The sequence below is a fragment of the Nyctibius grandis genome, chromosome 3, assembly GCF_013368605.1.
Source record: "Nyctibius grandis isolate bNycGra1 chromosome 3, bNycGra1.pri, whole genome shotgun sequence".
NCBI classification, from domain to species: Eukaryota; Metazoa; Chordata; class Aves; order Nyctibiiformes; family Nyctibiidae; genus Nyctibius; species Nyctibius grandis.
Genome location: NC_090660.1, coordinates 76,082,124 through 76,095,273, shown reverse-complemented (window position 1 = coordinate 76,095,273; position 13,150 = coordinate 76,082,124). Strand labels below are relative to the sequence as shown.

The following is a 13,150-nucleotide window of genomic DNA, read 5'->3' as shown; positions in this document are numbered from 1 at the left end:
TGCTTAACTACAAGATTATTTTATTAATGGAATAGAAAGAAATGGGAGAGTGGCATATACACCCTGTGTTACTTTAGGCTCAGATGACCAGTTCTGTGGTCAACCCAAGAAGCAGCTGTGAGGGAACAGCACAGAGCACTTCCTTGCCAAAGAAGTTGCCATAGTAGGAAATAGTAGGGAAAACAGAAGGTTACTGTGGGATGCCAGTAACTCTCGTAATCTCTTGCATGCCATCTCTGCCTTTGAAAATTTTCTCCCTAGGACTCTGATAAACATCTGCTGCGGCTTTGGTGTTGCAATCCTTTTGAATCGATGTAAGCATGGACCGCTGCCAAGCAGGATGGTTCAGCCAAACCCACACCCTTCTGACAGCTCTAAACGCCATGTGATCTCATGGTGGGCCAGTTCAGGGGACTGACATGACTAGCGTCTTTTTTTTTTTTGTCTTGCCTTAGTTTTCAGCCAACTCAGTTCTCTGGTCCAGCTCTTCATATCCTCGGACAGTACATGGAGCTGTCATAGTGTAGAGAGGGCTAAACCAAAGAGGTCATGCTTACATTGGCTTCAAGCAGTGGTGAAATGCAGTCTAAGACACTAATCCATAGCAGAGATGCTGATGGAAAATTGTATTAGAGCCTCAATTAATTAAATCTTGTAAATCATTGTTAGTTAAACTAGATATTAGTCAGCAGGAAAATGTCATTAATGTTACAAAAGCACATGGAAAGGAGTGAGCTCTCCAAAGAAAGTGAATTAACAGGAGGAACCAAGAATGATCAGAAATAAAAAGAAGGCAATGATAAAAAACAGTCAGAGATTAGAATTTGTGACAATTAACAGGAGAAAAAAAGACCTAGTTTATCTTAACTTAGAGGCAGTCAGGAAAAGTATATACTTGTACATTTATTTGTGGGTTTTATTATTTTGTAATTTAAAAATAGAACAATCAAAGCATTTGGCAACCATTAGCTCAACCACTCTGCTTGTGCATTGTGCTTTCACTATCCCTCCCCTTTAGCAGAATTATTAACTAACTTAGTTTGGGAAGGGCCTCTGGAGCTCGTGTAGTCCCCCCTCCCACGGCGAGCAGGTCCAACTAGAGCAGGTGGCTCAGGTCCGAGTCCAGCCAAGGTTTGAGTATCTCTGGGGAAGGAGATTTCACAGCCTCTTTGGGCAGCCTCTTCCTATATGTGACCACCTTCATGGTGATTTTTTTTTTCTTGTATCTCCATGAAGTTTCCTATCTTGCAACCTGTCTGTTGCGTCTCATCCTTCCCTTGTGAACCTCTGAATAGAGCCTAACTCTGTCTTCTCTTTATCTTTCTGCTAGGTTGCTGAAGACAGAAATAAGATCTCTCCTTAGCCTTCTCTTTTGTACTGTCTGGATTTGCTAACTGCTCAGTGGTGTACAATACTTTTAATATGTATCTGTAGCCTGAGGACTTGAGAACTGCCTGCTAAGACCAACACACAAGTTGTACAGTATACAAGTTTGGTCATATCAAAAATGCTTCATGCCTGTATATGCTTGCTATGGCAGCCTCTCCTTGTTAGACTGTTTTGCAGTGAGCTGAGTTCAGGTTTAGTATGGATCCACTCGCTTTTAATTAACCCATAATGAATTATGGGTTGCCTGTTTTTCTGATTTGTTTCTGCCCCTGGAGATGCAATAACTAACAACTGCTCTAGTGATTTCCCACCAATCCTTAGAGAGGTGAATAAATCAGGCAAAGCTGCAGAAGTCTGTATGGGTTAATTGTTAATTGAATGCTTAGACCAAAAGCTTTGGTGCTTTATATTTAAATGTATCCCCCTTTATCTGCTCATATGACATGAAGTTAAAGGGATGTATTCTGTAGTATTTCTACCATCCACAATCATGTTTACATCTTAAGGAAAATAAAGTTTGCATGAGAAGTTCTTGCTGATACTACTTTATCCTCATCAGGTAGAAGTGATGTAGTATTTGGCTTAGGCTTCAGATAACATACAGCAGATATCTTGGAAAGAATGCTGCAGCTTAGTTGTCACCATCACAAGAGATAAGGGGGGAAACCAATCAGCAGAAACGACTAATTTAGACACTTCCTCACAGAAACTTTAAGTCCTTTGGAATGCCATGGAGCTGAGTTGAAGAGGTGAAAGTCTGGTTCCTGTTCCCTGGATCATGTGTGGACTGAGTTAAACTGGTGTCAGCTAAAAAAAATGAAAGCAGTCCTGGGAGCAGGGACAGTATGTGCCCCATCCTCGCTGCTCATTGCCTGCTCTCAGCTCCCTTTGCCCTTCACTGCTTTTAACACCTCGCATTCCTGGCTGCATGGGGCCTCACTTCTATGAAGATGCACTGCTGGGGGTGGGGAAGGGAGCCTTTCTCTTTCTTTCTGCCAGTGTTTTCTTTGCCTTGTGCCAGCACATCTTGTGATGTTTTCCTGGGATCAGTCTCCCTGTGCTGCATAGAGGAGTGAACAGGCTCTAGGTTTAGCAGAACCAGCTTCTAGTCCAGGTTTCTTACTTCATAGGCAGGCAGATAGGTAGCAACCTCTTCCATTATTTTTGTTTGTTTGTTTGGGGAGGGGTGGTGGTGGTTTGTTTTCGTGTGTGGGTTTCATTATTTTGCAAGGTGTGCACCTTTCTATGCTTTTATACTGGTTCGATATAAGTAAGATTAGATGCTCAATCTGAAATGTGCCCTTTACCATTACAGACAAGAATATAAGAACTGGGATGGAAGCAGAAAGATTCAGCTATGTCTTCTGAAGGGAATATTTATTTTCTGGGCATCTTCTTGTTAATCTGATTGTTCCATATTGTGTTTCTCTCTCTTTCTGCATTGTTTTTTTTTTTTCCTCTTTAGGCCCTAGATGGGTTCTTCTTTGTAGTGAACCCTGAAGGTAATGTTGTGTTTGTTTCTGAGAATGTGACGCAGTACCTAAGGTACAACCAAGAAGAGCTGATGAACACAAGCATATACAGCATCCTGCATGTAGGGGACCACAATGAATTTGTCAAAATCCTGCTGCCAAAATCTTTAGGTATATATATCTTTTCCTCATATCATACCATTACTTATTTAACTTTGGTTTCATAAATCAACGTTTCAGTAACTTTATGTTAATGTCCTTCCACTACTTACAGTTTCATCATATATACTCTATTTATTTTTAATGTGTATATAGGCTGTATGAATGATTAATATTATTCCCAAAAGCATCCTCCACTCTTTTCACGTTCTTCTTTGTTAAAATTACTCTTAGTAACTCATGTTTGCTGATATTTTTAATGGATCTCCAGAGTGAATCACTAAAACACAGCATTAGCTATGTGAACTCTTAGTTCTCTGTTTAGGCTGGTTATCCTAAGAGTGGCCCAAAAAAGGGGGAAGATAAAAGAAAAATCAGAAAACTCCTTATGCTAGAATTTTTATTTCAATGTTTTTAGTCACACCAATATTTACCCTTATCTTTCAAAAACTTGTTAGTTGAAGCCATTTTTTGATTCATATTAATATTGGTTTTAATGTCATTGGGTTTTGGAGGAGGTTAAAAGAAAGAGAAAGTCAATACCAGGCATCTCATTTACTCACAGCAGTTTAAAAAGTATTATGCAATTCACTTTAGCATTTTATGACTTTACTTATAAACCCCTGAAGAATCTAAAATGTAAATGGCTAAACCCCTAAATTACTGCTGTTATTGCATTTTATGACTGAAGAGAGCAAGTGAAGAGTTTTTTAAATATGACCCTGCTATTTTCTTATGTGGTGTTACATTAATTCACTCTGACTGATACCCAGGACCTATATTTGTGCATCTCAGGATTTTGTTTCTTTTTTTACTTGTCTTAAGCACTGTGTTAGGCTTTAGTTTTACCCATCACTGCACCTAGGTCATTCTCATCCCTTCAGTCTTTCCCATTGTAGCTGAGACTATGTATTTCAATATATTCCCAATTGCATTGCTTCCTGTTTTTATAAATACCTATTAGTTTCTTTTCTTTCTATTTCTAACCTGGACACAGATTTTTATACAATGCTGCCGTCTCTTTTGTATTAATCACTTTTAAATTCAATGGACAGATCCTACATACTGCCTTGTTTCTTCCAGGCATATAAATTAACTTGATCTACCCAGCAGTCTTTTCACTGTGCTGTCTAACTTTTACATGCACCAATATTTAGACTTTTATCCTGCTTTTCTACTATGTCATTATAAGTCACTTGAAAAAACCGTGATAGCTGAACAAATTAGCAGTGCTCTTAAAATATGAGAATTTTATAAATTGCCTTGTTATGTGCTGGTTTGGGCTCTAATATTAAAAATAGATTGTTGTTGTTAGAAAAGCTTGTTTCCCTACCAGTTTGCAAAGCACCTTGATTAATTTCCTGTGGATAAGCAGCAGAAATGACTGCTACCATATTTGTCTCACTGTGTGATCTTTGCTTTGCTCAGTGAATGGCGGATCTTGGTCTGGTGACACTCCTAGGCGTAATAGCCATACCTTTAATTGTCGGATGCTGGTAAAACCTCTTGCTGATTCTGAAGAAGGCCATGATAACCAGGAAGCACATCAGAAATATGAAACTATGCAGTGCTTTGCTGTTTCTCAACCAAATTCCTTCAAGGAGGACGGTGAAGGTAATTACCGCTTTCAATTTGTGTTAGTATTTTCTCCTTCCATGCTGTTGTGGGACAGCAGTGTCGGTGCAGTTGATAAAGTGAGGTAAAGTTGATAAAGTGGCTTCTAAATTCTGAAAAATGGAAAAATTATAAGTTTTTTTCTTTCATTTAACTGCATAAGTGTACTTTCATCTTGGATAATTAGTGTAGACACTTGCATGCATCTGTGTGTTAAACTATTATAATTGAAACTGAGAGAAACGTCATTTACCTTAAAGAGATAGCCTAGTTTTATATCACTGCAATTGTAAGAAGACTGAGCTGACTGGGAGGAAGGTTTCAATATGCAATTTTTTGAGTTCTTAGAATTTGAAGACAATTGTGGTTCACCATTTCCTTTACCATTTACTACTTCAGCAGGTAAATTTCCTCAGATTATATTTTAAGTACTCAGACAAGTAAAAACAGCTTATTATGAAGCTGCTTTGTCAGGGACAGCAAGCATTTGGGGCATGTTTAAGAAATGTGGCTTAGAAGGTACAAAATGGTGAGTATTGAAGAAATGTGCTCTCTGTGCATGCAATATATTCTTTTTAAAAAAATAGAATCATAGAATGGTTTGGGTTGGAAGGCACCTTAAAGATCATCTAGTTCCAACTCCCCTGCTACAGCCAGTGACACCTTTCCACTAGACCAGGTTGCTCAAAGCTCCATCCAATCTGGCCTTAAACAATGCCAGGGACGGGGCATCCACAACTTCTCTGGGCAACCTGTTCATGTCTCACCACCCTCACAGGAAAGAATTTCTCCCTAAGATCTAATCTAAATCTACCCTCTTTCAGTTTAAAACCATTCCACCTCATCCTATCACTATTTTCCCTTGTAAAAAGTCCTTCTCCCGCTTTCCTGTAGTCCCCCTTCAGGTACTGGAAGGCTGCTATGAGGTCTCCCTAGAGCTTTCTCTTCTCCAGGCTGAACAACCCCAACTCTCTCAGCCTGTCTTCACAGGAGAGGTGCTCCAGCCCTCTGATCATCTTCGTGGCCCTCCTCTGGACTCGTTCCAATAGCTTCATGTCCTTCTTATGTTAGGGGCCCCAGAGCTGGACGCGGTACTCCAGGTGGGGTCTCACGAGAGCGGAGTAGAGGGGCAGAATCACCTCCCTCGACCTGCTGGCCACGCTTCTTTTGATGCAGCCCAGGATACGATTGGCCTTCTGGGCTGCAAGTGCACACTGCCAGCTCATGTTGAGCTTCTCGTCAACCAACAGCCCCAAGTCCTTCTCCGCAGGGCTGCTCTGAATCCATTCTCCGCCCAGCCTGTATTTGTGCTTGGGATTGCCCCGACCCACATGCAGGACCTTGCACTTGGCCTTGTTGAACTTCATGCAGTTCACACAGGCCCAGCTCTCAAGCCTGTCAAGGTCCCTCTGGATGGCATCCCTTCCCTCCAGCGTGTCGACCATAGCGCACAGCTTGGTGTCGTCAGCAAACTTGCTGAGGGTGCACTCAATCCCACTGTCCATGTCACCGACAAAGATGTTAAACAGGACCGATCCCGATACTGACCCCTGAGGAACGCCATTCGTCAGTGGTGTCCACTTGGACATTGAGCCGTTGACCATAACTCTTTGAGTGCGACCATTCAGCCAATTCCTTATCAGCCGAGTGGTCCATCCGTCAAGTCCATGTCTCTCCAATTTAGAGACAAGGATGTTGTGTGGGACAGTGTCAAATGCTTTGCACAAGTCCAGGGAGATGACATCAGTTGCTCTTCCCCTATCCACCAGCGCTGTAACCCCGTCATAGAAGGCCACCAAATTTGTCAGGCATGATTTGCCCTTAGTGAAGCCATGTTGACTGTCACCAATCACCTCCTTATTTTCTGTGTGCCTCAGTATAGTTTCCAGGAGGATCTGCTTCATGATCTTGCCAGGCACAGAGGTGAGACTGGCCTGTAGTTCCTCAGGTCTTCCTTTTTTCCCTTCTTGGACATGGGGGTTACATTTCCCCTTTTCCAGTCAGTGGGAACTTCACCAGACTGACACAACTTCTCAAAAATGATGGATAGCGGCTTAGCAGCTTCATCTGTCAGTTCCCTCAGGACCCATGGATGCAGCTCATCAGGTCCCATGGACTTGTGCACCTTCGGGTTCCTTACATGGTCTTGAACCTGATCTTCTCCTACAGTGGTTGGCTCTTCATCCTTCCAGTCCCTGCCTCTGCCTTCTGCGACTTGGGCGGTGAGGCTAGAGCACTTGCCAGTGAAGACTGAGGCAAAAAAGTCGTCGAGTACCTCAGCCTTCTCCATATCCCGTTTCCTTCCGGAGAGGGCCCACATTTTCCCTAGTCTTCCTTGTATCACTGACATACCTATAGAAGCATTTCTTGTTGTCCTTGACATCCGTGGCCAGATTTAATTCTATCAGGGCTTTAGCTTTCCTAACCTGGTCCCTGGCTGCGTGGGCAATTTCCCTGTATTCTTCCCAGGCTACCTGCCCTTGCTTCCACTCTCTGTAGGCTTCCTTCTTGTGCCTGAGTTTATCCAGGAGCTCCTTGTTCATCCATGCAGGCCTCCTGGTGTTTTTGTGTGCCTTCCTCTTTGTCGGGATGCATCGCTCCTGAGCCTGGAGGAGGTGGTCCTTGAATACTAACCAGCTTTCTTGGGCCCCTCTTCCCTCCAGGGCTTTATCCCAAGGGAGTCTCCCAAGCAGGTCCCTCAAGAGGCCAAAGTCTGCTCTCCTGAAGTCCAGGGTGGTGAGCTTGCTGCACACTATCCTTGCTGCCCTATGGATCTTGAGCTCCACCATTTCATGGTTGCTGCAGCCAAGGCTGCCCTTGAGCTTCATTACTTGTCTCCTGAGTGGTTGAGCTGCTATAGGTATATGCATAAACACGTGCCAATAATTATGGTCTGTGGTGGAGTCCTTAATAATTTTTCTTCTAAAAATGAAAACAAACCCACGTCTCCTGTGTTGTTTAATTTTGTAGGAAATAATGAAGATGTAAAACCACTGAGTTCTATTTATCCTTTTATTGGTACAAATTCTATTCTTTTGGTCCAAAAAGATTTAAAGAACATTTTAAAAATATTTCTGAATTCTTTGTGGAAACAAAATTTTCCTCTTCTATACAAATTACTGAAGTAACATTTTTCTTTAAGATTTGCAGTCTTGCTTGATTTGTGTTGCAAGAAGAGCTCCAATGAAGGAAAGACCACTTCTTCCTTCATCAGAGAGCTTTACTACTCGCCAGGATCTGCAAGGTATTGTGAAATAGGAGTTTTTTATGTCTTCTCTTTCTCCTGCAAAGGGGAAATTGCTGTAACAAATGTTTTATCGAATATCAGGCAAAATAACTTCACTGGACACAAGTACCATGCGAGCAGCTATGAAACCTGGCTGGGAGGATTTGGTGAGAAGATGCATTCAGAGGTTCCATTCGCAGCACGAGGGAGAAATATCATTTGCCAAGAGGCATCACCAGGAAGGTTAGGTTTCATATTTTTAGCACTTTCTATATTTAAACTGTTTGTCATTTGTATCTGTTGGTTGTGTTCTCTTTGTTATTTTTACCTGGAACAATCAAGGGCTACTGACAGTCCCTTTTTCCAGATGACTTGCCTAACACACTGATGGCTCACTCTATAAAGGTTTTGCACCTTTCTCCCTGTTTGTTTTAGGGTACTTGTTATAATTGTGCCATATTGGAGGGTGCTTTAAATCTTCAAATTGTCACATTTATTTTAAAAAGAAAGACCCTTCCATGTTGCCCACCAAAACGTTCACTAGCCATTATTCTTCAGAACCTCAGCTCACACGTTGCAGTTCATTGACCTGTATTTCTTTTTCTCTACAAAAATGTACCTTTACTGTCATATTTCTTGTGAGAAACACTCAGTGTGAATTATCAAAGATACAGCACTCGTGCTGTCTGGAAACCTACATTGTTGTACTGTATCTAGCTGATAAGCGTTATAGAATACACCACAAGCATATCTACTCAGTCAAGATTATGGTAGGTAAGATGTAGGAGAGTACTGCACTGTTAGAGGTTACCCATGAGGTTTCTGTGGTAGTGACTGAGTGGGGATTTTTCTTTTCATAAAACCCTAATACTGTTAATTCTAGTAACACAGATCCAAGCTGCTAAAAACAAATAACCCTTTATAGTCCACAGGAAAGTCCTTTCAGAACCAATGGGGAATAAATGGAACATTTCCAGTGCAGGAGCATCATTCTTTGAGTTCATGTTTGTAGAACAGGGTTTACAGCTGGCCTGTAACAAATAGTTGCCATGGTCATTAAACAACTGGCATGCTGTCTTGGAAACTAAATGGTAACTGGAATCTCAAATTATTCAACCAAATACACACACAGAAAAAAAAAAAAAAAAAAAAAAGAAAAGCTTTAGTCATGCAGCATTAGTTAAATATTCTTTAATATGTTCTGCTTTCATGAAACCTTCAGGTTTCATGTTGGGAATGCGGGGGCACAGAAATACTGTGATATTTTATATAACAGCTTTTGAGGTGTATACAGTAGGAGTGCCAGAAGTTCACAGCCTTATGCTGTGATTTCAGACAGAGCTGAAGAAGGTAGTATGCAACTAAAGTTACAGCAGGGGTTTAGAGAGCAGTTTGTAAGGACCTGTCTGTGTCGAAGGTGGTTTAGGAGTTTCTGTTATGGCATCCAGCCACTTGTTACTTCAGTCCTCTTCCAATGATTCCTGACCAAATTAGCAGCTCCTACATCCAGTGTTGAGGTTTGAGTGGGTCTATCTATCTAACTCTCTGTGAAGTGATAAAAATATACATGTTTCGGAGTTTACACTGTATCATTTTGCAGGAGAGGCTTAGGATCATCATATAAACTGTAGAATTAGTCTAAATGAGGGGGTTGTTTACTTAGTGAAGAGACTGAGTGATAAGAGGAGGAGGAAAAACCTCTGGAATTGCTTGGCTGCAAAGGATCCAGCACTAGAGAGGAATGATGGCTGAACTGTTTCCTTCCCCTGCCCTGCAGCGTGGAGAAGAAAAACAAGGCATATCTTGGGCAGTAGCATCTTTGCACTTGACTGAAGAACCCCTTGCATTTTTTAAGTGATTATGGTTTGAGAATAGAAGCAAAGAAAGTAACGGTCTCCTACATGTAATTCAGTGTTACAGTGTGAAAGAAACCTCAGTGTTAGATTGATAAACAATAAAAAATACAAAGCTTTCAAGTTAACTCTCAGTATAAAGTGCAAAATATATGGTAAGTTTTTATTGGCTGCAGTCAGAAAAATAGCATTTCCTCAAGAGGAATACGGAAACATTCTTGTTTGCTTAAAGAATTAGTTTGGAAAATGATTTAAGTAGAGATTTCACTTGTATCCTGTTGGCATTGAGTGCTGGAATTTCCTGATGTGGTATATGCTAAAGTTAAGAGCTTTGGACCTTCTGGTGCCCAGAGGTTAAACTGAAACAATGACATACCTAACAGTGAAATTTTGCTTTGTATTGTTTCACAGTTGTAGGGTTTTGTTTTTCTTTACATTTTTACTCTGAAAACCCCCTTCTGGTTGTTTAAATTGTGCTTCCTGTTTTCTCACTGCCTAAATAATACTTTAAAACCTTGCAGAACAATATATAACAGTGGGGGGACAGGGAAGGAAAGCAATCATAACCAGTCCTGCAAGGCTGAAAATCTGGTAGCTCTGTAGAGGAGGCTGTTTAATAAAGCCACACTCAGAAAAACGTGTCATTTCATTACAACGGGAAATACTAAAAGACAAGCAATGAAATAAAGATCAGATAATACTATTAATTTGGAAAAGAGAAAGAAAGAAAACAAAAACCACAGAAAACGTGTATGTATGAAAAAATAGGAAACTAAAAGTATTTGTAGTGCTTCATTCCCATTTTTTCCCTAAACAATTATATGAAAATTCTGAAGTTAAGTATTTCCCTCCTGCCATATCTGCAATCCTAATGTAATAGCTTTTGGACTAGGAATTGAAAATGATCAGACTTGTTTCATTTATGGCAAAGAGTGAACAGTAGAATAAATGTTTGGAGATTTGCTTTTCCATAGCATGATTTTCATTTTTAATTAAAGAAATGTCACAGGGGTCTACAGAAGTTAGAGAATTTAATTTGTTGAAGTTCAGATTTACACTGAAAATTTAAGGGCTGCAGAATATGTGCCCCAAACCTGAAATGCAGTCATTCTAACACTGGGGAAGGGTAGCACAGCCCCAGTGTTGGTTTAGGTAATTGTATTTGTAATTTGTTTGAGCTGTATATTTTTGTATTTGTTCTTTAAAAAGTAATAATTTCTTGTTCCAGTTCTTATTTCTATTTGTTACCATGTAAGAAATTTATGTAGTAAAGAAGTAACAAGATAATTTAAGCAGGCAATAAGGAGGAAAAGATACAGGCTAATGGAAATAGATGATCTAGAAACTAAAGCATTTATATTAATCATTGTGATGTAGATGATACAGATGAAAAAATGTATGAGGACCAAAAGGAGTTAGACACATATTTGATGAAAAGTAAAATGGATGTTGAGGACTACTTGGTCCACTCCTGAAATATTCTGTATTTCATAGTATCGTGTTATTGCAGTCACTCCTCATAGGTTTTCTTTTGATCACCCTGCATTATGTGGGATCCTTTATTTTATATGCATCCCATCTATTTATTTTCAAAATTTTCCTTTTTTTTTTTTTTAACTAACACAGTATCTGTGGGATCAGTGCTGATGGATTTAGAACATCAGATGTTGAGCAACTAAGCTATCTGTACTATAGTTTCTCATTAATTTAATGCTGTTATTTTGCTTGCTTGCAGTGCTGAGGCAGGGACTAGCATTTAGTCCTGTTTATCGGTTTTCCTTGTCTGATGGCACTATCGTTTCTGCCCAAACGAAGAGCAAGCTCATCCGTTCTCAGACGACTAGTGAACCTCAGCTTGTAATCTCCTTGCATATGCTTCACAGGTAATCCTGACTGGTTTATTACAGCCACACTCTGCAGAGAGACAGGGAAAGTACAAAATTGCCAAAGCAAATAGATTGTTTAAGGCTGATAGATGTTCAGTTGATGTAGAACTGATAGCATGAAAACAAAATAAATTTTTGAAATCAATGCTTACAGCAGGAAAAGACTGTAAGATTATTTCAGGATTTACAAATGGCGTGCTGGATTTTCATGTCAAGATCTTCCGTTAGACATACAAAATTTCCTTTAATCTCATGTTCTTAATTTCAGTATTTCAATTTTTCGGTATTTTGCGTAGTAGACACAGGAAACTTTCCAAATGTAATTAAATCTAGAAAACCTGGAAGGTTAAATTCCTGTAGTTCACAGTCAGTCATATGTTGGGCCTGGATCTTCTTTAAAGAATATGTTATGATTATTAGAACTGCATTTTAGACAAACTGCGTATTTTAATTCTTTGTCTCTCTTCACTCCTTGTCTTTTCTGGTAGCTTGGAGTAGTGGCTTTCACATGTCCGATCCCGAGAAATACCACTACTACTAGATTTTTTTTAAAAAGGCACAGGCAAATATGTTAAAGTCAAGGATAAGTAATCACCGACCTCAGAAGTTCAATGTAAAATTTGAATTAAGTCATTGCCGTGTCCTGGTATATTTGAGTCAGATTTTGTTTCAGGTTTTATTTGCTGATTATAATTACAATGCTGTTTCCCTGTATCCACAGTATCACTTTTTTGAAAGGAAGAAAACAGTTCTAAAAGTAATTAAACCTGAAACTGTTTTACAGAGATTGTAGATTTGGAAATTGACCTGACCAAAAGCTGTCTGAAATTTGTTTTCTTTGGATTGCTGAATGTACTTGGTATTTCATGAAGTGTTAAATTTTAAATTTAAAAAAGCACCATTAAGTTAAAAATGATACTTGCCAATATTCTCACTTTTTTTTAGCAGAACACTGGTACTATTGTATTTGTATTAAGGTTTTAAAAGTCCACATCTTTTTATAGTTAATGTTGTTCAGGGTTGTCTTTATATCTAAGGCAGTAAATACAAAGTAACAAGGTTTACTACTCTCTGTGCTTCAGTTCTTTCACTTCTCGTGCTTTAGCAAAATGCGAAGGTTTATCTGCACTTATCCCGTGCAAGTAGGAATGGTTTTCATCTCATCGAAAATACATACGAGGAATGTTCCATTAGTATTTGGTTTTGGAAGTCCAGAGTTGATTTGATTTTTCTCAGAACCTCATTTTTTTTTCTTCCTAATCTACTTGACTCTGTCTCTTTTATAGCTTTTAGCATTTGGGAATATGTCTGATTTTTCTGATTTAAGTTCTAGCACAGAAGTAAAAGTGTATCACATCCTTCCATAAACTAATTAAAATCTACTGGGGAAAAAAGAAGTGACCTTCAGGTGCTCTCACAAGAGCTTTTTCTCTGTGTGTGTCTCTCTCTCTCTTCTGTTTCCTCTGTCTTACAGCCTACATCTCTAAACTATGACTTTCAGCTCCTATGTGTGTGTTTTTTTGTCTTTCTTCCCCTCCTTTCCTAAACGCC

At 39.7% G+C, this 13,150-nt stretch overlaps 1 protein-coding gene across 7 annotated transcripts in view; it reads left to right on the top strand.

The window, feature by feature from the left end:
• Positions 1-13,150, top strand: part of NCOA2 (nuclear receptor coactivator 2) — a 196,575-nt gene that overhangs the window by 140,315 nt on the left and 43,110 nt on the right. For all 7 annotated transcript variants that reach the window (XM_068396028.1, XM_068396026.1, XM_068396025.1 and 4 more), the window contains 5 exons: positions 2,855-3,032; positions 4,449-4,634; positions 7,777-7,878; positions 7,963-8,103; positions 11,449-11,596. In XM_068396028.1, the coding sequence (XP_068252129.1) occupies positions 2,855-3,032; positions 4,449-4,634; positions 7,777-7,878; positions 7,963-8,103; positions 11,449-11,596 (755 nt within the window). The remainder of the gene's footprint in view (positions 1-2,854; positions 3,033-4,448; positions 4,635-7,776; positions 7,879-7,962; positions 8,104-11,448; positions 11,597-13,150) is intronic.